At 39.6% G+C, this 27,187-nt stretch overlaps 1 protein-coding gene across 2 annotated transcripts; it reads left to right on the forward strand.

Annotated features, from left to right (window-relative positions):
• Positions 1-10,109: 10,109 nt before the first annotated feature.
• RND1 (Rho family GTPase 1) lies at positions 10,110-26,676 on the forward strand. Of its 2 annotated transcripts, XM_073614069.1 has the most exons (6): positions 10,115-10,300; positions 12,402-12,483; positions 12,610-12,697; positions 21,801-21,910; positions 24,063-24,197; positions 25,825-26,676. In XM_073614069.1, exons 1-6 carry the CDS (start codon positions 10,242-10,244, stop codon positions 26,068-26,070), a joined length of 720 nt encoding a protein of 239 aa, XP_073470170.1. In that variant the 5' UTR covers positions 10,115-10,241; the 3' UTR covers positions 26,071-26,676. The 2 variants fall into 2 exon arrangements, with proteins under 2 accessions (XP_073470171.1, XP_073470170.1); XM_073614070.1 differs by lacking the exon at positions 12,402-12,483 and having other exon boundaries at positions 10,110-10,300.
• Positions 26,677-27,187: the final 511 nt, after the last annotated feature.

Raw genomic sequence — 27,187 nt, forward strand, 5'->3', positions numbered from 1 at the left:
ACCATTTTTTTCCAGCATGCATTTAAGAATTTACTGACCAACATCATAAATAAAAATCTACAGCACTGACACATTTAATGAAGGCATTTCTTACATAACTTTACTGATTCATTTAGTAAGAAAGAGGAGGGACATGACAGAGCATTTGTAGTAGAGAAAACCTGAAAGGTCAGGCTATCTCTTGTGTTTTCCCTTTGCACACATACGTAAGAGACTTTCCAATTCCAGATTAGACATGTTTAGCTCATGCACCCCCAGACACAAATACAGGTGTATGAGCATAAAACATAAAATTCGTCTGTATTTGCAGCACCTAGGAACCTCAGCTGTTGGGTTATCTTGTCCAAAGGATTGTGTTTGGGAAATTACTGTATATTATAGGTGTGCGCAGCCCTATTGTATTAGGGTGTGCACCCCAAATGTATTAAAACATGGATGGTGTTAGTAGGGAAGAGGAGGTTGTCAGTAGAGCAGTGGACTTGTCAGTAGTTTTTTATTATTTTATTTTTTACAATTTTTTTTTTAAAGAGCCCCATTGGGGGGCTTTGGTAAAAGATCAGCAGGAAGAACCAGTGCCGCACAGGGTGATTAGGGTGTGCCCAGGCACACCCGGCACACCCCCTGTGCGCGCCTATACTGTATATATACAGCAGCAAATCGGCTCACCTGTGCAGAATCACGTACCTAGTACGTGATCCTGCACACCTGGGTCTGGGGCGTGCGTAATGTAAACAAGGCAGATCGCCATTCTGTCACTACAGAAGACATGGATCCTGTGTCTCTGCTAAGCAGGGGGAACCGATCCATGCCTTCTCCTAGTACAAGCACCTCCCCCACAGTATAAAAGTACTGGTCAGGCACACATTTAACCCTTTGATCTTCCCTGATGTCAACACCTTTCCTGCCTGTGTCATACAGTGACAGTGCATATTTTTTTTAGGACTGATCACTGTACTAGTGTCACTGGTCCCCAAAAAGTGTCAAAAGTGTCAGTTAGTGTCCCAACTGTCTGCCGCAATATTGCTGTCCTGCTATAAGTCGCTGATCACTGCCATTTCTAGCAAAAAAATTTAAATAAATAAAAATATCCCATAATTTGTAGATTTTGCGCAACCCAATCAATATACGCTTATTGGGATTTTTTTACCAAAAATATGTAGCAGAATACATATCAGCCTAAATTGATGATGAAATTAGATTTTTTTCAACTTTTTATTGGATTTGTTTTATAGCAGAAAGTAAGAATTTTTTTTTTTTTTAATTGTCAGTCTTTTTCTGTTTATAGCACCAAAAAAAATTAAAAACTGCAGAGGTGATCAAATACCACCAAAAGAAAGCTCTATTTGTGGGAAAAAAAGGACGTCAATTTTGTTTGGGTGCAATGTCGCATGACCGCGCAATTGTCAGTTAAAGCGACGCAGTGCCGTATCGCAAAAATGGCCTGGTCATGAAGGGGGGTAAACCTTCCGGAGGTCAAGTGGTTAATAAAGTCCTAAGGCAGAACTACGCTCCTCAAATACAGGCATGTTTTATTCTGTACGCCCATAAGCCTGTATTTACGTCCATATGCATGAGTTCTGAATTACCTTTATTTTTCAACACTGCATTAAGTCAATATATAATCAAAATATAATGTATAAATGGGAAATAAAAGAAAAACAATCTATGAACAACAAGTTCTGGGAAGGCAAATGTATGAAATAAATCCAAAACAAAAAACGTTTTAGCCTCTATCCATACCTTTTTTACTGGTTTTGGGTGGAGTGTGGAAAGATTAGATGTATTTTTATTGCTGTGTGTATCAACATTTAGGTGATTCACGCTCACTTTTTGTCCTGATGATCACTGGGACAGAACCTGGGGGTACAATATAAGATTTTACTGGAACAGGAGTAGAGGAGATGTCTTCCAGTGGGGACAGCTGTTTGTAAGAAGTGGTGTTTCCACTCACTATGGGAGATTTTCTCTTACTTCCTAGTTTGTCTTTAATAGGGCAGCAAGGGGAAATCTCTGCAATAGCGACACAGACAGCGGTTCTAAACTTTTCTCACTCCATCTGGAGACTTCACTTACTGGCAATCGTTTGATAGCCCTAAGCTGGCCATTCACTCCTAAAGTGATTGTAAAGTCTTGTTTTTCTTACCTTAAAAATAACAAACATGTTATACTTACCTGCCATGTGCAGGGGTTTTGCATAGAACAGCCCAGTTTCCCCTCTTCCCGGGTGCTTCTTCGGTGCTCCTGGCCCCTCCCTCCTGTTGAGAGGCCCCACAGCAAGTAGCTTGCTATGGGGGCACCCAAGTCGAATCACAGCTCCCTGTGTCTATTCAGACATGGAGCTGTGGACCGGGCCTGCCCCCTTTGTCTCCTGATTGGCTGGCTGACTTTTATTGAAAGCAGCGGGAGCCAATGGCACAGCGCTGCTGTCTCAGCCAGTGAGGAGGGGAATCCCAGCCAGCGGGGTGTCTCATGCTGGACAGAGATGGGGCTCAGGTAAGTATTAGGGGGGCTGAAGGGGGCTGCTACACACAGAAGAATGCATAGAATGCATTAGGTTAATAAACCTTCTGACTTTACAACCACTTTAAGCCTAGTACACATGGGCTGAATGTCGGGCAACATCAGGTGGTTCAATATAAGCCGTCCGACATTCGGCCCGTGTGTGGGGCAGCCGGTACGATAGAAGCTCGCAATGGCTGATACTACTGTTCTGGTGGGGGGGCCGTCCCTCTATCAGAACACAATAGCACAGCAGGGGAGATTGCTGTGCTAACATTGGATTGTTAGTACAGTGGCTCCGACCAGGGCTATGAGGTTTTTTTTTTTTCATTCAACCCGCTGGGTTGAACGAAAAGAAAATATTAGTGTGTATCAGGATTTAGGCAGCTTCCACGTGGTTAACTTTTTTTTTCAATGAAAAGAAAATGAGCTGATTCCCCCATCCACACATTCGGTGTGGATAGGAGAATTTATCCCACTGAGCTATTGTATTCTGCCAAAAGGGAGCCTTCCCTACCAGCAGAATACAATGATCAGTGGTCCCAGCAATAGCCAGCAGCACTGATCATTAAAAAAAAAAAAACTGACAAGCTGGTTGTACAAAAGTCAATCAACCAGCTAGCCCATACATCGAATTTCGACCAGTCCCTGCTTATCTGGCCCAATTTCGATCCATGTATGACAGGCTTAACAGTGCAGAAGGATGAATCCCTCCTGTTGGGCTATTGTATTCTAACAAATGGGGCTGCCAGCCGCCAGAATACCCAAACTGTGCTTGCTTCTGATTGGATGCCGGAGCTTTTTATTTTTAATTTTTAAGCAGGGTATGGCCAGCAATAACTGGGCCATATTTACAGAATTTTACTATTTCAGAAACAAATTATCAGATCCCCAGACAATCTTGTTTGAATTCTGCATATGATAAAAGAGACCACTTTTTATCCCAATGAAGGTTCAACTTAAAAACTCCAACCTGCCCAATACATAGCGATGCAAATACAGAACCAATGTTTGTTCATACAAAAAACAGTTATTGCACAGTGAACTGTATTGTGCACCAATATCTGTTCATGTAAATGATTTTTCTGAACTGTGCTGATTTTCTTTAGGCTATATTATAAATTAGGTACATTTTTAAATGTGTTCATAAGTATTAATTTTTATGGTTCAAATAATAACAATCATCATCATCATAAAATGTTTTATTATTGTTATTTTATTATTCATTGAAAGTATTCTTTTTGAGTCTTTTGTATTTATTTAGTAAAGTAAATATTTTTTTTAAAAAAGGAAATCCTTTTCTTTATAGAAAAGTCTGTATACAAACCACTCCACCCACTCCCCTAAACAAAAAACCACCAAAGCTCTCGTACAACTACGGAGGAGTTCATTGTTTGCATTTGGCAACTACTGTGCAATTGCAAAGTTGTCCATCTACATAAAGCAGATTTTCTCACGTGAGCAAAATGTTAATGTTTCATTTGTCTTCTATAAAGCAAAGCAGCTTTTGATAGTTTAATTAGCTTATGTTTATGGTAATAATAGAATACTTTATAAACTATGATCGCTTATTGTAATGTAATAATGTAATTATATTGTAACCGCCCTTGTGCATAAGTGGTAACAATAATGCATTCACTTGTCATGTAGTTAGAAACCTTTTAGAGCTGGTAAAGTACCAGACTGTCCCCAACAAAGCCATTCAATACATGGTAATCAGCTTCTCCAGTGCAATTCAATGTGATGGACATGCCCAAAACAGGTCTAGGAGAGTCTAGTATATCACTGTGTACAAGTCTGAACCGATTATCCTCCTTGTTCAGTCCTGAAAAACAGAAAAAAAAACCAGTGCAATATATATGAGAGTGAATAGCAATTGTGTGCATGTTCACTGCATATGGTGACCAATCCTTAAAGTTCCCAATTAGTATAATTTTATACATTTTTCAACATGGTAATGTAATTTTATAAGTTGTCTTCCATTTTTTTTATTTATGCAGGTTATATTATTAGATTACCTGGCGACCCTACCATGAAGGTCCTTGTTTAGACACTTCCTGTTGTTGGGTGACAACTGTCTCCTATATGTGCTCTTGTGTTGTCACCCAATCATATGCATCCCTGTTGGAGACTACGGACAGTCTTTCCAACACACAATATTCTGGAAATTCTTTCCTTAGATCGAAGCCCCCGCAGCGGCCCCGGCACGCCGCTGTGGCCGGCCACATGTCTCCTGGTGCCGCCGGTAACTGCATAGCAGCTAAAGAAACGGCATGTGCTCATGACGCTGGCGAATGCTGATACAGTGAATATCTCCTAAACGCTGCAAGTTTAGGAGATATTCTTTGTACCTACAGGTAAGCCTTATTATAGTCTTACCTGTAGGTAAAAGTGGTGTAACAGGGTTTACAACTATTTTTAGTGCCCAGTAAGCAAGTGGTTAAAAAACACAACATACAGGGATATGGGAAATAATTATAGACACTGACACACGTACATCTACACAGGTTGAACTGGACGGACTATTGTCTTTTTTCAGCCCTACCTACTATGTAACCATGTAAGTAGGTAGCCAAGTCTTCAGTATTCATTCAAGGCTTTATCCATTTACGTAACATTGATATTTCATTTATAGTTTGATTTTAGTGCATTGCATTTTATTAACTAAAAATGAAGTAAGAAATCCATCATGGATCGACTTGGATGCAATCAGCCTGCCCATACATGGATCGAATCTCGGCTGATCCCTGCTGAACTGGCCAAATTTCAATCCATATATGGTCGGCTTAAGGCCTCGTGCACATTGGACGTTTTCTAAACTCTCCTAGAAGCCTTCCTCCTGGCAGCAGCAGCAAAAAAAAAACTCCACACTTGTAAAAAAGTGTTTATCTGCGTCAAGCGTTTGGATGTTAATTCATTTCATTGGCCAGAATAATTTATTCGGGCCATTGAAATGAATTAACGCTCAACCGCTAAACACCCCTAGTTTTAATGCAAGTTTAGATGCATTTACATTCGTCAAGCATTTTTTCTGCCACTCTGCTGCTCCTGGATGCACTGGCAGTGGGTTTTTTCCCCTCTAGTCCAAACGCTGCTAGAACCTTCTGGGGTTGATTTACTAAAAGCAATTAGACTGTGCACTTTGCAAAGTGCTGTTGCACTCTAAAAGTGCAGTTGCTCCAGAGCTTAGTAAATGAGCAGAAGCTCTGCTGACTTCCATCATCCAATCATGTGCAAGCAAAAATGCTGTTTTTTAAATTTTCCTTGCCCTTGATTTGGTACTCTTTACAACATGAAGCCTTGCCTCATTTACTAAGCTCTGGAGCAACTGCACTTGCAGAGGGAAACTGCACTTTGCAAAGTGCACAGTCTTTTTGCCTTTAGTAAATCAACCCCTATGTGTGTATAAACACATAGGATAACATGCAGAGGAGTTTAGAGGTGGGAAAAATAAAATTCCAGATGCTCCTAGGAGCAGCTTCAAAAAGGTGCAGTGTGCATTAGACCCTAGAAAATCAAACCAATGCATAAACAACAAAACTTTTACATGGGATTCTACTGGTGTATGTCTCAACTTAAAACAAAGATGGAAATATACTTTAATGGCGGCTATACGTGAAACAATTTTGTATATAATTGTATTGTCCATCAATTTATTGTCTGGGAGAAAAATACGATCAGAAGATTGATCAGACACCAATGCACTAAATAGCTTGATCTGACCCTATGCTTGAAATTGATTGAAAACAAGTTTGGAATAGCAGATTACGAACCAACCAACCCACTCCAATCTTATGGAGTATGCGACATACTATAATCTACAAAAAAAAAGTATTAAAAAGGTATCTATATAGTGATGTACATATACACCAGTACTTCATTTTTAGTACAAAGGTGCATTTCAACTGTCATTCTTATTTCTCTTTTGTTGTTTACAAAATATATTTCTATGTACAAATACATATTACATTAAGACAATATATTGCTAAAAATTTGTCGAATGCTGCTTGTGTTTACTAAACATTGCTCTCAAATGTGTCTTAAATAATAATAAAAAAAGTATCACATTTCCCCCACATGAATAAAAAGAACAATCGTTAAATAATTGGGTTAGCAAAAGAAAAGCCTGTTTAATGCACCATACACTTAAAGTGATACTAAACAATACCCTTATTTTCCAAAAATTATTCAAACACATCAAGTGCTTAATGACTCTGTATTAATATTTTTCATTAAATTATATCTTGTGTGTTTTTCTGCTTCCTTGTAACATCCTCCTTTTCCCCCTTATTTTCGTTTGTTTGGAATGAGCAGTGTATGTTAGTTGTGGTCATGTGCACTGCTCTATGCACACTACAAATCTCATAGTCCATAGTTCACAGTCCATCTTAGGAGCGAGCAAGAAAGGGTGGCTACATTCCTACATACAATGAAGAACGAACATGTTTGCATGTATAATATATGTAAAGCTCTGCATGAAACTGATGGCGCACTATAAGTTCCTGTAATAAAATAAATGAAATAAAATAAACCACCCTCTAACAGGATGTCAGATCACAGCAACAACAAAAATGGAGTTTGGACATTTGGAGGAGTCTGAGAGCAACAGAAGATACTACATACTCGAGTTTGATGTGATAAAAGGTTTCTAGTAGTAATCAAGGTATAATCTGGAAGGTGTGCAAAAAAAAAAAAAAAAAAGGGAAAAGGGGGAAAGTCCCTTTACTTTTTTTCTCTCTCTCTTTTAGGTTGGTGGGAATGCTCTGTGTGTTTTGAGTTTTTGTTGTAAATTGGAAATAAAAAAATTATTTGATTTAAAAAAAAAAATGCATACTTAAAAGAGATTTTTTTTTCTTCTAAAACCAGTTTACTGTCCCTTTAATGATCATATTAATCTTCTATCTAAGGGTTTTCCTTCCAGAACAGATCAGACCAGATCAGAATAATTTTGATAAAATAGGTTGATTTTGTCCACAATCAATCAACAACGCAGTATTTTCTTTTTTTAGGCTTTTGGTTTTTTTTATATGGTTTGTCTTTTATAGATTTTATAGATTTTATTTTATTATCTGACTCTGCAATGAACAAATCAGATTGTTTTATATATATATATATTAGAATGTAAGCTCTTATGAGCAGGGCCCTCTTAACCCTCTTGTATTTTATTGTATTGTAATTGTACTGTCGCCATTTTTATATAAAGCCTTGCGTAAACTGTTGGTGCTATTTAAATCTTGTATAATAATATGTATGGCCTCCATAAGTCTTTTCTTTACAGGCAGCCTTTATTTTTAATTTATTTTTTTTGGGGGGGGGGGGGGGGTTCCAGACAAGATTTATTGAGAATAGAATTTTCAAACTTACAGTACAAAAGGTAAAATATGTCAAGCATATTGTTATACAATCAATGTGTTGCGACAAACAGTTGGATAAATGTAACATGTACAAACAGCTAGCTATTTTTAGTTTTTTTTTGTTCCATTGAAAAAATCACTTTAAAGCGGTAATACACCTAAAACCAAAAAACTTTATATATTGCAGTTTAGCAATCATTAGATTTGGTAGCTGCATCAGTTTTCTTTTCTTCCCTCTGCTTTCACCTGGTGATCTGGTCAGTAACACTGTCATATAATAGAGTGTCCCCACTCTGGATGAAGGAGCACAGGGAGGGGGTACATTTGGACAGCAGCATTGTCAGTCTGGTGGGAGAGGAGTGTTGGATGTATTAGCAGATTTAGGCAGCTCATAGACGGTGCAAATTTTCTTCCTGCAACCATGGGCAGTGCTGACAGAGGAATCCCTCCTGCCGAGACATTGTATTCTCCCGGTGGGGGAAAATGTCCCCGCTGGGAGCAGTTACTATTTATCACTAGTGGCTATAGCAGCCGCTTGCAATAATCGGAAGCAAATCCGGCAGACTGGTTGTACCCAAGTTGATCAATCGATCAACTTGGTACATTTAGCCTGCCTATTAATGGTTCGAATCATGAACCATGTATGGCCGGCCTTAGATACACTAACAAACTGAAGCCAAACTCTAGCTTAGGCCCCTTTCACACTTGTGTGACTTGTCCTGCGACTTAGGACTGCAAAGTCGCATGGCAAGTCATACCCCATGATTTCCAATGAGTACTGTTCATATCTGTGCGACTTCAAAGTAGTCCCTGCACTACTTTGGTCCGACTTTGATGCGACTTGAGGTCTATAGACCTCAAGATTACACAGCCATTGCTTCAAGTCGTGTCGAAGTTGCGTCAAAGTCACGTGACTTTCAGGTCATACAAGTGTGAAATGGCACCTCGAAGGAGACAGAGGCTTCCACGTACCTCCCCCCTCCTACACCTTACTACAGTATCGGATTTAGGGGGACTTATCCGGCATTACATGTTACAGGTGTTACTATTAGGATCACTAGATACATAGTATCATCATTCTGGTGTGCTTCTGAACTATACTATATTTTTCTGGAACTATTACCCTAAAGCACCAGTCTGGAATAAATACCCCCCCTTGACAGTTATAGATATTGGAGATCAGTACTTATGGAAACTGCAAAGTACTGATGGCCGTTGTAGGGGGGCTCCTACGGGTCTATGTGGATAATGTTGTGGCTGTTTGGTATCTGCTGTGCAAATATAGTCAAGCTCCTGAAGAAGCGACTTTTTGGTTGCGAAACATGTTGAGCAGAATTCTTTTATACTAGGAGGACTAGTGGATTGGGAGGAGTATACATGTGGATGTATCAATATGAATTGTCACTTAGTATATTGTATCATATCCTCTAGGGTGAACCGCGTGGGGTCCTACCTATTTTAGATGCTTTATGTGATGTCATTGTATGTATTGTGGAATCTATTTCTAATGTAATTTAATAAATTGTTATAGTTGTTATACGTGCCTTTTAAAGTTCATTCATTTTTTCTCTATTGAAAAGGGGCCTAAAACTTTGTAATCGGTTACAGCAGACAGTTTTGGGATAAAGGTTTTTTCCATTAATAAATAAAAGCTGATCATAGTAAGCACCCCCTGTCAGTGGTAAATGGTTTGTCTCATCTCTGTAACTGATACATTCTGCTGGACAGCTTGTTCTTTTGAAAAACAACAAACTTGCAGGCTGGATCGTCAGGTGAACATTTAAAAAAAAAATGAAAGCCTTAAAATAAGAAAACGAATGCATCTAAGCTGCAATATAATAATCTGCAGAGATGTGTATAGTCCAGCCTTTGTAGAAATGAACTGACATTTGCCCAGGTGTCATATCTATGTGTAATCTTTTAGTTTAGATGTCTCCTTGTGCTGATTTCCTTATCTGTATCTTCCATTCACAAACACATTTAGCAGCCATGTAAATAAAGCTCGGTGATCACAGAGGGGGGGGGGAGGTCGTCCACCTCTGCAGACATTCCATGACAATGCACATCAATGCACACATGGCTCTCCCAGGGACTCTGCCCTGCAGGCTATCACTCTCCCAGGCATGGAACACAGGGGCGGGGCGTGTCACTGGAACAGCAGCTTATTGGCCCGGTGCCACTGAGTTCTCGCCGTGTGATTGGCTCAGCGCGCAGTATATAGAAGGCTGGCTGTAGGCTCTGTTGTAGTCTTTGCTGAGAGTGTGCTGTGTGCGGAGAGAAGAAGAGATCGCAGTGTACTCCGTGTACGGACATCTTATCCCATCACTATGAAGGAGAGAAGAAATCCTCAGCCCTCTGTGGTCCGGTGTAAGCTGGTCCTGGTGGGGGATGTGCACTGTGGGAAGACGGCGATGTTACAGGTTCTGGCCAAGGATTGTTACCCCGAGGTGAGTGACACGCCGCATGGCCTTTGTATGGACGGACCTTTAACCTCAATGGCCACATTCCTAGAGCTGGGATTCCTGTGCACTGGACTGTGGGGTCTATCAGGGTCTGGGGACACTGGGATCATTAATGATCGATTGTCATATATCAGGGTCTGATCCTACTGGGATCATTAGTGATCGATTGTCATATATCAGGGTCTGGGGACTCTGGGATCCAAGGACATCGAATGTGATATATCAGTGTGTGATCCTACTGGGATCATTAGTGATCGATTGTCATATATCAGTGTCTGGGGAACCCAGGATATTAGTGATCGATTGTCATATATCAGTGTCTGGGGAACCCAGGATATTAGTGATCGATTGTCATATATCAGTGTCTGGGGAACCCAGGATATTAGTGATCGATTGTCATATATCAGTGTCTGGGGAACCCAGGATATTAGTGATCGATTGTCATATATCAATGTCTGGGGATCCCAGGATATTAGTGATCGATTGTCTTGTATCAGGGTCTGGTCCTACTGGGGACACTAGTGAGCCCTCTGGTCAGCCTGATCGGGGATATTACTGATCTACAGGGGGGTATCGGTGTCTGATCCCACTAGGGACACTACTGATCGCCCCCAGCTCAGACTGATCTCAGGTTATTAGTGATCTATTTGGGTGTAGCAGTGTTTGATTTCCCATGCCCAGATTGATCTCTGGATTTTAATGATCTATTGGGATGTAACAGTGTCTGATCCCCCTTGCCCAGCATGGTACTTTGATGCAGATCTTTTACAGTACTTGTTAACAGATGGGAGACCACTGACCCCCCCCCCCCAGGACAATCCAAGGATATTAGGGATCTCTTGGGGTGTATCAGTGTCTGTTCCCCCTGGGGAAACCACTCCCCCCCCCCCTCTCCCTAGCCTGATCCCTGGATATTGGTGATCTATGGTATTGTATCAGTGTCTAATCCTTCTGCCCAGACTGATCCCTGGTTATTAGTGATCTACTTGGGTGTATCAGTGTCTGGTACCCCTTCATAACAGGATCCTTGGATATTGTTCTATTGCAGTGCCAGATCCCCTCCTTGCCCAGTACAATCTCAGGATATTGGTGATCTTTTGGGGTGTTACAGTGTCTGATTCACACCTTCCTGCCCAGCATGATTCCAAGAAATTAGTTATTTATTTACAGATCCAACCTGGCACACCTCTAATCCCCCTGGACTGGCATCAACTGCCATGGCACTGGCTACATTCTGTACTGAGCACATTAAACACCATTACCCTGGGCACTGCAAAGGAAGCATTAGTGATCGCCCTGCATTTATTATATATAAAGGAATTGATTTTTATCCCAGCATGATCAAGTGCACAAAGAAGTGTCACATGGCCAACAATAGGAACATAGAATATATCAGGCTATAGTGTGAACATAGCTAAAACTGGTTAAAAATATTATATATATATGTATGTATGTATGTATATATTATAGCTTTAATATTTTTAATACTAAGGGATATATATATATGTATGTATGTATGTATGTATATATAGTTTTAGGTATACATTAGTATTAAAACTGTTCACTGTATAATTGTATTTATTATTTTTGTGTTCATTGTTAATCTAGAATATATAGTAAATCATTTACAGCAAAGGTGTGAAAGTAAATGTTTGTTTGTCTTATTGTTAGATTTAGTCCTGTAATTATCATTTTAGAATTGATCTAAATTTTTAGGCTTGTTCTGTTTTGCCAATGACTTTTTTTTTTTTTAAAGAGTGGTTTTATTTATTTATTTATTTGTATTGTACTGCATTCTAGTGGTTTATAGCCTTGTTGCATTGTTCACCTGTCCTTGGGAATGTTTGTAGAGATCTGTAGATAGTCTCAGGATACAATCAAGGCAGAATGTTATAAACTGCATTCTAGGTGGGACACCATTGTAGTTCAGCAGTATAGCATTGTGTATGATATTATTGGCTGTACTAAGATTGGGCTCTTTTTTTTTTCCTTAGTCTGACTCTGATTTTTCTCCTTTGTCTTGCCTGTCTGGATTGTCTTATTGTGTGGTGCATTTGCCTTGCGTATCGATATCTGTATGTTGCAGTGGTGCCATCGAGACACGTGTGCTTGCGTTGGCTGCAGTGGTGTCAGTGAGCCGTGTTGCCCGCAGTTCCACTGTGTGTTGCGTAGGTGTCAGCCCCCCTGTGCTTGTGTTGGCTATAATAATGTCCTAGCAATGTAATGTTGCATTAAAGCATCTGTTGGCTGCAGTGTTGTCTTAAGCTATATATGTATGTCTCTCTTGTTTCTAGACCTATGTACCTACAGTGTTTGAAAACTACACAGCTAGCCTGGAGACAGAAGAACACCGTGTGGAGCTCAGCCTATGGGACACATCAGGTATGGATTTTGGAAGGATCAATAAGACCTCTTGTGATAAACTTCAATAAAACTGCTGACTTTGCAACTAAATACAACCTTCTCCTGCAAATTGAGAGATCCTGTCTAAATAATAACCATTTGCTCATTCAAGGGGAGGGCTGTCTGAGAATTTCTTTTGTGCTGCATTCTGGATGGAAAGAAACAAGAAGTGTTCTTAAAATAATGCAGATATATAGGTCCAAAGACCTTGGAAGTACATCTGACCTATAGGTTGGTCCAAAATGCTGAAAATTAATTCACACTTATCAGCATATTCATACAGTCACGTGGATTGTGGTCATTGTCACTGTGTTGCAGCTTGAAAGATAGACATTTCTTTCAAGGGTCTCTGCTTGAAAAATTAAGAACAGCGGCAGGCCTAGGCTGGCTTTCTGGCAACTTTAGCCAAGCCCTAAAGGTGGGAGTTCCATTAGAATGCTTTGACTGTCTATAAAATAGAGCCATTCACTGACACAAATGCCTTTTACTATTAATATTTATAACCTATGTAAGTAGGTTATAACTTTTAAAAGGCCATCTAACCCCGCCATCATCAGGCTGTTTTAAGTGCATTGCAATTATTTAATTGGTTCCATTCAGATGTTTGGTACCGCATTCTGTAAGAAAAGCCAATCAAAGAGCTGTACTGCTGCTCGCAAGGTTTAAGTGAACCATACTAGAATAAAGCTCAGGCTAAACTGAAAAAATACACTAAGCGCTTAGAAATATTATTGCCCATCAAACTTGGGTCTCACACCCAAGTTTGGGCTGGACTGTGGTACAGGACTTATCATAATGATTATGGGATGATATAGCTGTAATGAAATAAGTTGCTCATATTGATTTTAAAGTGTATACAGGTTACATGTCCAGAGCCAGCCATATTGGGTGTCTAGGTTCTGCAGTCAGGTGCTCAAGCAGGCATACCTTCAGAATCCAAAGATATGTCACCTTTCCTCAATCATCTTCCAGGACAGCAAGCCTACTTCAGGTTGCAGTCCAGAAAAAATCCTAGAAATACCATTACTAGTAAAATTAACAGAAATGTCCCCAATCATCTTCTGGACAGCAACCTGAAGTATGCAAAAAAGGGAGAAAGGCTTATGCCATGGAAGTCGGCTAAAACATGGTTTTATTATAGCATGTGGACAACAATCAAAAAAGCCAACACATTTCGGCCATCAGGCCTTAAACATGGCTATGATTAAGGCTTGATGGTCGAAACGCAATGGATTTTCTCCATTTTTTTTGCATTGATTGCATGGAGGTTTGCAGAGACTTCCCAGGCTGAGTGCTGTGTTCTTGAGGCTCACCAGGCATTACACAGGAGGTAGTAGCTCAGATGCACCTGTTCCAGCAACTTGAAGTAGGCCTTAGCCTGGTACACATGGGCCGAATATTGGCCAGTGCAACAGAAGCCAGCCAACATTCGGCCAGTGTGTACAGCAGCCTGTCCGGCTTCTGTTGAATGGGCACGCTGGGAAAACCAGCAGCTGACCGGCATTCAATCAGTGCTTGCAGCCAATGGCTGCGAGCCTTGGGTTGGGGGGGGGGGGGGCAGTCCCTCTATCAGAACTCAGCAGGAAGAGTGCTGTACTAACATCACATAGTATAGCAAGCTCCTCAGTTTTGTTTTTTGTTTTTTATCATTTAGCGCACTGTGTCAGTGTGTGCCAGACTTAACTGTCCTGGTAGATTCCTAGAAATACAGTTACCGGTAAGACTAACCTGGGATTTTTTTTTTCTTGTTCTTTTCTCTGTGTTCCACCGCTTGTGACTAGATTACGCTTCATTGAAATTCCTAGACATTCCCTGTGTGAGGCCCTTGTCCTCTATAATTGGCCATATTTGACTAGTGTGCTTCTGTGAGATTCCTAGATAAGAAGTCAGTTATAAATATTAAGATAACTTAAAAAAAAGTCTCTTTTCTCAAAGTAGCAGTTGTCCAATCCCAGGTCTCTTTCATAGGGATTGCATTTTCTATATTAATGGCATATACTGCTTTTTTATGGTAAAGTATTGGAATATAGCATGGGCTAGACTTCAGTTAGGTTTGCCAATTGACATACAATGGACTAGGCTAGGCCTATTTTATATGTACTTGTCTTCCCAGACCACATTTTATTTATACAGATCACGCAGTCCTCATTACACGACATCTTTTGAAAACTTGTACGTAGATGCCTAGTTCTGCACCGAAATCTATTCATAGCACAGTGTTCAGCCATTCCTGGGAATGTAGCATTATTCTGCAGCCCCTAAACTGATCGTCAGGGATACTAATACAGTCATGTAATTCTGGTAGCCCATTCACATGTTGGCTTTATAGAATAACACTAATATATTTCATGTTAAAAGGGTGTAAATTAATACATTTAGTGTTAATGACCATTTAACCCAAAACACAAATTAAATTATTTAAAGAGCTTTAGAAGTTATATTAAGGGAAGACATCTGCGATTAAACAATTGCCTTTCTGCACTCACCGAGCCCTGCTGATGAATACATTTGAAGCATCTCGGTCCCAAATTGCTGATCATGTAAGACAATAGGATGAACTCGCTACGCATACAGAATGGAAGATATAAAAAATGCTGCTTAATGTTGAGGCTTTACTGATAGAAGGCCTGTAATTGGCTTTAAATGGTCCTTTAAAGCAGTTACTGTTCCCTTTGTAAGAATGGTTTGGCCCAGACATGTTCACAATCTTACATAAGTATTCTATCCTTTCTATTCCTGCGTTATATGTGCTGTTCATATGCAAACCTTTCAGCACAGTTAGAGACAAAGGGGTGGGAAAATGCTGTTGGACAATTGTAGGTTGGGGATAAACTGAAGCTTTTTAACATTCCTCTACAATTGTTTTAATAACAGAAGAAAAGTTGTAATCAAAGGTTTATTGTGTTTCCTGCTGGGTGCTGTTTAGCTGGTCTTTCAGGCCTGAAACTGCCCTAAGGGAGAAGTGAGATGAGGCTTTGGTGGTCAACACCTAAAACAGATTTCCACCCTTAAAAGGGACTTGTTGTTACAACCATTAATTAGCAGTGTAAATATCTCATTCCTTTCTAAAAGCTGCTTTCAAAACACCAATCTAATTACTCTTTAGTCCTGCATCCTGTTTTATGGCTCACTGGTAGATGTTTAATGCTTTCAGGTTTTTCCACTTTAAAAATTACTCAGAAAAAACTAACTCTCTAAACGTTACCACAAGAATAAGGAGCTTTATTTTTTAGCAATTTGACTAATTTTTAAAAATTAATTTGACTTGGCTAGAAATAAATATCACTTTTTTTTTTTTAAATAAAAGATCCATATCCTGGTGTTTTACCCTGAATTAAGCCTTATGCCATTCTACAGTGATTTGTAAAGGCTAAAGATTTTTACCTTAAAGGTTAAGTTCACTTTTTTTTTTTTTTTTTTCCTTCTAAATTCCAGCTCCCCTATATCAATATAGCATTAATGTTTGTATTTTGCAAAAATAAAACCGCTTTCCATTTTTTCTGCACACATTTACCTCACTGACTTCATAGCTGTTTAAAAACACTGCTCGATTATTTCTGCCTTACTTCCTGGTCAGACTTTAGGTTATGACACAGGAAGGAGTTGACCAGCTGATCTCATTAGTACACACCCTGCATCATCTACCTTCAGCTGGTCAACTCCTTCCTGTGTCATGACCTTAAGTCTGATCAGGAAGTAAGGCAGGAGTAATCGAGCACTGTTTTTGAACAGCTTTGAAGTCAGTGAGGTAAGCATGTGTAAAATAAATGGAAAGCTGTTTTATTTTTGCAAAATTAGTACATTAATGCTTCATTGATACGTAGGTGAGCTGGAATTTAGAAAAAAAGGTGAACTTGGCATTTAATGTATTCTCTGAATTAAGGTAAAAAACCTTGTATGTTCAGCCTCCTCCAAGACCCTCTAAATACTTAACTGAACCTGATCTCGATCCAGCTCTGTGCCTTAGAACATCAGCACTGCTCTCTCTCCCTCATTTCACAGACTTAGACATCAGTGGGAGCCATTGGCTCCCACTGCTGTCAATCAAATCTGGTGAGGAGGGGGCGGAGCCATGTGCACCGTTTGTGTTAAAAGACGCACACAGGCTGGCTTGGGATCGAGCCTGAACGAATGCCCCTATAGCAAGTGTCTTACTATGGGGGCACTCGGAAGGGAGGGGGAGCCCAGACCACCGTCGGGTGATCCCAGAATTGGAGGTTCAGGGCTGCTCTGGCAAAACCATTGCATAGAGCATGTAAGTATGACATGTTGATTATTTTAATATCAAAAAGTAACCCTTACAATCACTTTGGGAAAATAACTTTTTGGTATAGAAACAATGCAGTAACTAAAGTTATATTACCATGTGCTTGTGAATAATACAAAGAAGAAGGGATAAATGTATTGGATATAGATATAGATATATATATATATATTAGTCACCACTCTCTGGGGACCCCTGATATCATGATTCACTGGACCTTATCCATCACATTTTCTTAAACAAGACCCTGCCACCCAAGATTCAGTATGGAAAAATGACAGTCTGATAAATGTGAGACGTCTTTTTTCAGATACTGATTAAGGATTCTCACGTTTTAAAGTTTCTTTTGAATAGGTGGAATATTGGATTTGCCCACCCGGCATGACTACCCATGCCTATGCAGTAATAAGGCCACAGTATTTGATTTATATGTCTGGCCAAACCAGCACACATGCATTTTGAGGTATGTGTCCCACCAATGGCCCTGTAATACCCACACTTCCCCTGGGTGTTCAAGAGCTACTTGTGCTGAATTGAACAGTTCAACACTATCTTTGGGGGCATGCCTTCTGTCTGCTAAAGCTGAAATCTAGGCAGAGAGAAGACCTGATTAATGATCTGTAGTCTATAAATGTGTTTTTTAAATAGTTCAGTATAAATGCCTGAATTTTATTTGGTATCCACCTCTTAGAATCCCTGTACAGCAGAGTTTATACAGGGAGAGGGATCAGCAACACAAGAAGCCAATCATGTATGCTGCAGTGCTCATGTGCTAACATGCAGCATGCTAGAAAGGAAAGCAGAGTTAAAGATGGACTCAGCAGTCTGCTGCTTCTCCTTTCACTGTCAAATACAGGCTTGGGTGAGTTAGAGGGACAAGGCCTATAGTGCCAAGCGCAGCAGAGAAAAAGCAGGTCCCCTGCCCAATAGTGCTGTACTGCGTAGTATAGCTGTGTAATCACAGAACTGGATGGACAGAAATACAAGTTATTTGGCAGGTAAAACAACCTCCATATACTGTGTGGTTATCTCTTGCATTTAGCCATTTACCTGGTGTTCATACTTTAGTGAAGCTCCCTTCTTAACAATAATAATTTAATGATTGCTTAGACCTGAAGTTATTCACACATCTCATTCTGACACATCCCAGAAATAGGAGAATTATTCCTCATTCCAGGACCGTGGGTGGGGCCGTGCAAATCCTTCCTTTGCATCTCATAGCCACACATCCAGAACCACTGGTGTATAGTGCAGATATAGCCTAAGGCTAGCCATACATTATACAATTTTCTTATTCAATTTCCTTTAGATTTATCTTCAACTATGCAGTACAGGGGTCTGCCTGATTGAATATACATTGAAAGTGTTTGGGTTTGACCTTATATTATATGGTTTTGGTAAATCTAAAGAAAAATCGTATAATGTATGGCCAGCCTAATACTATAAAGCCATTTTGTTCCAAACTGCATAGAGGGGAGCCTATTTGGCCATCTTCACTCCAGTGTTTGGAAACTATGGCTTTTATGGAGTAGGACTTTGCACCTAACAAGACAGTATAACTATAGATGTTATGGTGAGAAGGGACTAAAGGAACCAAAAAAGACCTCTGGCCAAATCCATTCATAGCCCAGTAAAGCCTTCCTAAAGCACAAGTTATTTGCGTTTCTTCTTTCACATATCCTAAATATAAGGGGAATAGTCATCATTGATTTATTAAAACTAGAGAGTGCAAACTTTGGTGCCTCTCTGCATAGAAACCAATCGGCTTCCAGCTTTTTTGTCAAAGCTTAATTAAACAAGCTGAAGTTAGAAGCTGATTGGCTACCATGCGCACCAGATTTTGCACTCTCCAGTTTTAGTAAATTAACCCCAGTGGTTAACCCCAGTTAATGATCATTAAATTGCTGATTGTATTAACTATAAAACATTACTCTAGATTTTCAGGCTTACTGAATCAACTGCCTTGGAACAATGGTTTACTGCACTCTTAGCTTTGCTATTTGCAACATTTTGCTAAGTAAGCCTGTAATTGGATTTGGTGTGTGTATGTGTATATATGTGTATATATGTGTATGTGTATATATATGTGTATATATATATATATATATATATATATATATATATATATATATATATATATATATATATATATATATATATATATATATATATATATATATATATATATATATATATATATAATATTTCACTATACCTTTTTTGTCACAAAGAATAGGAACACCACCTTAAATCTGACACTGTAGTATTCATCAATCATATTTAATAACAATTGCAGCCAATCAGATCAGAGTTATCTGCACTTTAACAGACAATGAGAAAGGCTTTCTAATTTGTTGCTGTGGGTTGTATGTCTCTGCACATTGTTAATTCCTTTATTATAGACTTGCTATACCTGGCTGAAGGATTTCTGTATGTATTAGAATAAATTGTCGCCCTTTACAGAGATGCAGCGCTACCATTGATCACTCTGGCTGCTTGCTATGCATAGCCAGTCTACTAGATGCTGCAGATTGTTGGTGCAAATCTCCAAGCCAGTGTGTAGCTCAGACTTGTACATTCAGCTACGCAGTTTTCTAAAAAGCCCCAGGGGAAGGGATGCAGCAGGCATCAGCCAGTCCTTGAGCAGTGCACCACCCATGCCAGGTAGCCAGTCTGGACCCTTGATAGACAAAAATGCGAGCTTAATAAACCATTTTATCATTTTGCTAGTAAAGTACCCATGCATTGTTTGTAAAAACTATTCAAAAGTCCTAACGTGATCTTGTGGTCATTTTATGTAAATCGCTGACGGCCTGTTTATTTTTCTTAATAATGATTTAGGAATCATATTTATAGCTTTTTAGGAATTATATTTATAGCTTTAGGGGAATGCAAGATGATTTGGCTCTTAGACCTTTTAAGCAATCTTGTTACGCGCACAACTAGTGTTGCCACTTTTGGATCCGGGTTTTAAATCTTGACGAAAACGGAACAATGCGGTGCACAATAGATACACCTTTAACTCGTTACCTTCTTTTGGTACATATTTTTATGTTGAATGTCTTGATATTCTGCAGCCTCCTGTCCCCTAACATGATTGGTCTGGCCTTGTTGCCATGGAAACTGTTCTTCTAGTCAGGGAGGGGGTATTTGCTATTCTAAGCACGAAGCTTCTGTGCTGAAATCTGAAGGGGAGGGTGAAGTGGAGAAAGCTTACGGCTTGCAGCTCCTTTGCCCTGCGGGGTGCTGTCCGGGCTTCATACCCAAGAACTGCATCACTGTCTGGGATATATATATATATATATATATATATATATATATATATATATATATATATATATATATATATAGTTCTATAACCCACTTGTGATTTGCACTGGGGCTCTTAAATACTCAAAGAGCATCTGTGCGTGTTGATGGTCCAGTGGTATGTTCTGCTTGAACACTCATGATTTCTCCTTCCTAGGGGTAGTCGTTAAATTGATGTGTTGTCCCAAACCTCTTTTAGCACAGAGAAGAGTTGTCACACATAAGGACAAAGCAGATAATGGCATCCTCAGGGAATGATTGCTGCAGTGCTAGAACACATGTTCAGGGCTTGAGTGGCCAACTTGTCCCTGAAGTTGAGCAAATCACTGGGGATTTCAGTTCATATCCAGCCTTTACCATAACCTAGCCTTTACAGTCTTTAGTGCTTTGCTTCCATGTAGGACTTCTATTTAGCAACAAATCGTTTAGAAAACCAATTGTGGGCCAACGTTTTTTCAGGGTCTGTGGCCATGATTATTAGTTCATAGACTAACTGTGGCAATAAACCAGCAGCATTATGTTTCTATAATAGTTGTGAATCTGTTTATTACATTTTAAATAAAATTGCCAGTGTTATCCAGAGAAATCCTATTTGCCCTCCCAGACTTTGTTGCTAAAGTTAAAGGAAATAAGCTGATTGGCTGCTATAGAGAATATCATTCAAACATTTTAATAAATGAGGCTCATTGATTTTCTAGGGGGCACTAATGTTGCATAACTATGCTTATCAAGTAATGGCAACGAACCACTAGACTAGAGTAACCCATAACAACCGTTCGGCAGTTATGACTGTCCTGATACGTGAAACTTCTTTGGCTTCTATGGGGTGCATTCTTGCAGATTTCACTACCTTATTAAGCCCAATAATGTTAATATTATGTAACAAAAAGCTTACAGACAAAGTGTTTGCAAGAGGCGATTAACAGTGTGATCCCTGATGAGCTGGAATGCCTGCCCTGAAGCTGGTGTTAATCTTTTATTGTAGCTGTGACAATGCTGTAATGAGCTCAGTCTGTCATACATGAGGTTGCTTCTAAAATAAGTACTGTGGCAGTTGTACAATGAAAGTACTTAAGCCATGGTTTTGATCACAGTGCTAATTATGACTTTTCATCACATTTTAAAGTCAAAAGTTAGTTTTATTTTAAGATGGTCTCTTTTTGTGATTATTAATTGTGATTTGTTGCCTTTCCAAATAAAAATGAAGAGTTAAGCACAGTAGCCCATAGCATGTACAACCTCTATAGTCAGATCATTGAATGAAGAATTGAGAATTCTAATTGGGATATATTGCTCCATGTCTTGTCATCAGGAAGGGATACTGTAGAATTCTTTTGTATATTCAGACCACACAGTGACTTCCAAAAGTTAGCAGAAAACAAGTTGAGTTAATTATGTTTAAATTGTCTGCTTCTAATCTCTCCCCACTGTGTTCGGTGTGAATAGTAGCAAGCTTGCATCTGTCTGACCTTCACACCTGTTGACCATCTGTCTTTTATCTGTTCACAGGTTCTCCATATTACGACAATGTCCGGCCCCTCTGCTACAGCGACTCTGATGCAGTATTGCTCTGCTTTGACGTCAGCCGGCCAGAGAGCCTAGATAGTGCTTTGAAGAAGGTATGTTCATTCTTATCTCCCATGTGTAATCTGTGTAAAGGATCCATTATAAAAAAAAATTCATATCTACTACATGTGTTGGCCTCCTTATTAAGATATATACGGAAATTAAAAAAAAAAAAAAAAACATTTGGTGCTCTTTTGCAATGCATTTAACTGTTTTTTATATCCTGTAAGTTCAGAAAAAAATACATTTTTTGATCTGCCAGAAAGGCACTTGGCTACTAATTTAAATTGTGGGTTAAAAGGTATCAGCCCTGCCCTGTTTTCTTTTGCTAAGCCACTAAATTCATCCTGCTGTGCACATCTTCAAGGCATAGGCACTAACTGGCTTGTAGTACCAAGATAGGAACTGGGATGGTTAAATAGAATGTTTGAGATACAAGACAGCTCTGAATTTGTTGAGGTTTACATACCCTTCAAGAGCTGGATACACATTATACATCTTTTGTTGTTCAATTTCCTTTAGATTTACCTTCAACTATGACCCAATACACACTATACAACTTTTGTTGTCTGATTTCTTTTAGACCCCTTTCACACTGGGACCCCATACACACTATTAGATTTTCTGCAGATTTTTGTCTTCAGATTTACCAAAACCATATAATATGAGGTCAAACCTTTTTTTTTTTAAGCAATTTGTAAGCAATCAGGCAGGCCCTTGCACTACGTGGTTTTGGTAAATCTGAAGACAAAAATCTGCAGAAAATCTGAGATGTGGCTGCGTTAGCACTAAAGTACCGCTTGTTTTAGAGGTGCTTTTCGGACACTAGCGGGGCACTTTAAACCTCAAAGAAGGGGTTAAAAACTCCCCGTGTTGCGGCGCTTCCAAATTGCTTTTCAGGCGCTTTGGAAGCACTGCCCATTCATTCCAATGGCAGGGCGTTTTGGGAGCGCTGAATACAGCCCCAAAGACGCCGCATGCAGGACTTTTCGGAACGTCCCGCAAGCGCACCGCCCCAGTGTGAAAAGTCAGACTAGAATGAATGCGGTTTTCAGGCGCTTAGCAGAGGCTATTTCCAGTGCTAAAGCACCTGAAAACCGCCCCAGTGGTAAAGGGGTCTAAGATTTACAAAAACCATGTAGTGCAAGGTACTGCCTGATTGCATACAAATTGAAACTCTTAAGGTTTGACCTCATAAAATATGGTTTTGGTAAATCTGAAGGAAAAAACGACAGAAAATTGTATAGTGCATATCTAGCTTATAAAGAGCAAGGGCCTGCCTGATTGCATACAATTTGAAAGTGTTTAGGTTTGAACTCATATTATATGGTTTTGGTAAATCTAAAGACAAGTTTGATAAGAGAATTGTATAAAAGTTGTATAGTGTGTAGCCAGCTTAGAAAAATCAATACCCAAATGTTCTTGTACATTAGCTGGATGGTACCAAATGTGTCAAACCCCAGAGCTGGCCTCTGCCACAATCTTTCAATAGTGCATAAAGCATGAGAGACACATTTTATTTACAATGTTTCAGTACTTTAGTGTCAAATGTAATGTATCAACATATTCACAAATTTTAGAAGAAAATGTCACTTTGTTTAAGTTTCCAGTCACTGTCTCTCTTGCAAAAGATTCAATGGTCTGAAACTTGGTATATAACCATTTAACCATGAGTTATCATAACATTTTAATTGTGACTGGCCCTAAGACTTCCCTCAAGTGTATTCTTATTTCCTTTTTTAACAAGAAAGCAGTGTCTTCTCTACAGAATTCATCACACACAGGCCTCACACAGTACTATAAGCATTAATGCTCCTTTCAGCTTATAAATACATCCTAGTTCTATCACTGGTGCAGTAGCAAAAAGGCATTCAAGAGTTGGGTCAGATCCGTCCCCAGGGCCCAGGCCTATGTTGCTGATGCTATCTCTGCTTCTGGCAGAAGCGGGTGACCTGTGCTTTTTAAAAACCTGCTCCAACTGAATGGCTCAACTGAATGGCTCCCTTGCAATGCTTAAGCTGATCCCCCCCCCCCCCCAGGCTTGGAAACAGTAAATGTAACTGCTAGGAAACTATACAAATTATTATATTAATAGTACAATAATATGTATTGTGCAGTCCACAATGAGGCTAAAATATTTATGACATGAATGCTACAGTATTGCTCTATTTGTCTGGACTAATTATGGCTTTTCCTTACTTGCAGTGGAAAACGGAAGTTGTGGACTACTGCCCCAGCACTAGAATACTTCTGATTGGCTGCAAAACTGATCTACGAACTGACCTTAGCACAATCATGGAGTTGTCAAACCAGAAACAGGCACCTGTGTCTTATGAACAGGTTAGTGTACATTTAAAAATGCAATAGATGCCGGCTGTCTTTATATTTATAGTTTCACTTTAAAATGGCTTTTAGTGTACACATGCAAACAGATATGGCAAAAAATAGGGCTAATTTGTGTAGTCTAAAGCTTTAAAATACACCACCCTGCTCTTATAACAGCTACGGACTAAGGGGCTGATTTACTAAAGCCAAATAGACTGTGCACTTTGCAAGTGCAGTTGCTCCATAGCTTAGTAAATGAGGAGAAGCTCTGCTGACTTCCATCATCCAATCATGTGCAAGCAAAATGCTGTTTTATTTATTTTTTTTTAAATTTTCTTGCATGTGATTGGATATTGTTTACAAAGTGAAACCTCACCTTATTTGCTAAGCACTGGAGCTTTGGAAAGTGCACAGTTTATTTGCCTTTAGTTGATCAACCCCAATGTTCCATTTCCACATGTTTTAATGCAAACAGCAAGGTAAAGCAGTAGCAAAGGGCAATTACACATATTGTACAATGAGTGACTGTTAGTGCCGGTTCACACTTGTGCGATGTCAGACATTGCATGTGATTCGCACCGCACTGCTGTGCAGACCACATGCGATGTCTGTGCGATGCAAATTCAGCCATACAGATTGTATGGCTGAATTTGCATCGCATTCGGACCAAAATCGTGCAGGGCCCTTTTTTTTTTTCATCCGCACCAGAATCAGATCGCATGGGTGTTCACACCTATGCGATCTGATTCCTGTCCGAATTCAAAAAGCTGGTGTCATTAACTTTCTATTGACACCCGCAGTAGTTTGCATAGGGCAGTGTGAACTGCCTGCGAGTTTTATGCGATGTGGGAACCGTCACTGGAATCACGCTGGTTCTCCCATCGCGCTGGTGTGAATTGGCACTTGGAGTGATAATCTCATTGGAATAGAAAGTATAGGGAAGCCTAGACAGAAACAGAAAATGTTGCTACTTGCTAGTTGAACCTGAAAAATCAAACACAGTGATCAATCTGCTTGTAATTGACATTCAAGCTCGCACACGATTGATTGGCTTTCTTTATGGCTCGTTTTCAGTATAGACTGCACATGAAGATCATTTATGTAGCCTTCTCCTTTGACTCCCTCTATTATTATTATTATTATTATTATTATTATTATTATTATTATTATACGAGATTTATATAGCGCCAACAGTTTACGCAGCGCTTTACAATGTATAAGGGGGACAACACAATTACAGTACAGTTCAATACATAAAGGTACAGGAAGGCTCTGCTCTTAGAGCTTGCATTCTAAAGGGAGGGGGTGGTGGTACAAAAGGTAATAGCTGCAAAGAATGATTTGATGGGGGTGACTCAATTCTATTGTGTTATATCCAGTGGGCTATATAAGAGGCTGTCTAATCTGAAAAGAGCACTGATAAATAAAAAGCGTATCCACAGTCACATCATGTTGGCTCTGTGCTGTCTACAGAATTTTTACATATTTTTATCAGCATTTTCTCTTTATTAACTTTTTAAAGCTGTTAATCCCTCTTAATGCCAGGATGATACTTGCTATGCATATAGGTTGGATAATAAATGCATGACTAGCTATATATGCCATCCTAAAGTCTAATTTTAGCTTTTCTTTTTAATTCCAGGGTTGTGCTGCAGCCAAGCAATTAGGAGCAGAGAGCTATCTTGAGTGTTCAGCCTTCACGTCAGAAAAAAGCGTACACAGCATATTTCGTTCAGCGTCTTCAGTGTGTCTATCCAAACCCTCTCCTCCGAACCGCAAAAGCCCTGTCCGAAGCTTATCTAAGAGACTGTTAAACATACCCAGCCGCTCTGAAATTATTTCTTCAACCTTCAAGAAAGAGAAGGCCAAGAGCTGTTGTCTGATGTAAGGCTGTACGGCTGGCATGACGCGGACACTTGCATTAGACTTTGGACATTCCCCAGCGTTCTTTCTCATCACTGGCAAAGAACACCGGGCCCGGGGGTGAAGATCCTGGGAGCAGTAGCCTCACCCCCTGGGGATGAGCTAGCACACAGCCTGGAGCGAGAAGGGCTGAAGAGATTTGCACAAAGACTGATTGCACATGAAGGAAGGAGGATAAACCAGTACGGCGGTGGAGTTGTTCTATTGACCACTAAAATTCGGGAAAAAAAGAGCTGCTTTTTAATAGAATTATCCCTTCCCATACCTTGGCTTCCTCCATGGACTTGCCAGAAAATTCTCATTACAGTGTTAACCCTGTGGTACTTGTGCCTGTACATTATTGTATAGGTAGCAGCTGTTGGTGAAACTGCTGGTTAAAGTGGTTTTCTTCCCTGCGCTGTGAAGACTGTATAAATTATTTTTTATTTTAATCAACCCTAAATCTGTATGTGCTTGATCTGTGATACTAAATTTATTTATTGAAATATATGGGAGAAAACAATCCTTGACTTGTTTATTTTGGAACATCCTGCCTGATATGAATAAACTTCTTTTTTACAGACCTACGGCACCCAATTTGAATGCTGAGTTTTTAAAGTTTGCTACTTCTCTGTATGGTAACATGTAGGGAACCTGGACTAATGTTGGCCATACACACAGCCATTTCAAGCAGCTTTTTGATTGCAAAAAATGTTTGTATATAGCCACACACGTGTTGGCTTTTAGCACCTGGAACCCCGTTTTCCGCTCCATGCGGTGTAAAGGATCACTATGCCTATCTGTAGTGACCCATCCCCCTAACACTTAAAGCTGACGTTTAATCTGCTTATGATTTACTTATCTGGATTCCTCTCTTCTCAACCTGCGATTGGATTTTTAAATGAAACCTTTGTTTTCATTACATACATTATTTTAGTCGTTGATGTAAGATCTGGATCTCTGTGCTTCTCCATGTAATGCAGGCAGATCACGGCTTGTAGGAGGAGCTGGTAGGGTGCTGTACATAGCTTTCTGAAAACATCATGGTACCCTCAGTATTCCTCTCAAGAGCTCTCAGTCCCAATGCTAACACTTGGTTGGCT

The sequence above is a fragment of the Aquarana catesbeiana genome, linkage group LG02 (genome assembly GCF_042186555.1).
Source record: "Aquarana catesbeiana isolate 2022-GZ linkage group LG02, ASM4218655v1, whole genome shotgun sequence".
Taxonomy (NCBI): Eukaryota; Metazoa; Chordata; class Amphibia; order Anura; family Ranidae; genus Aquarana; species Aquarana catesbeiana.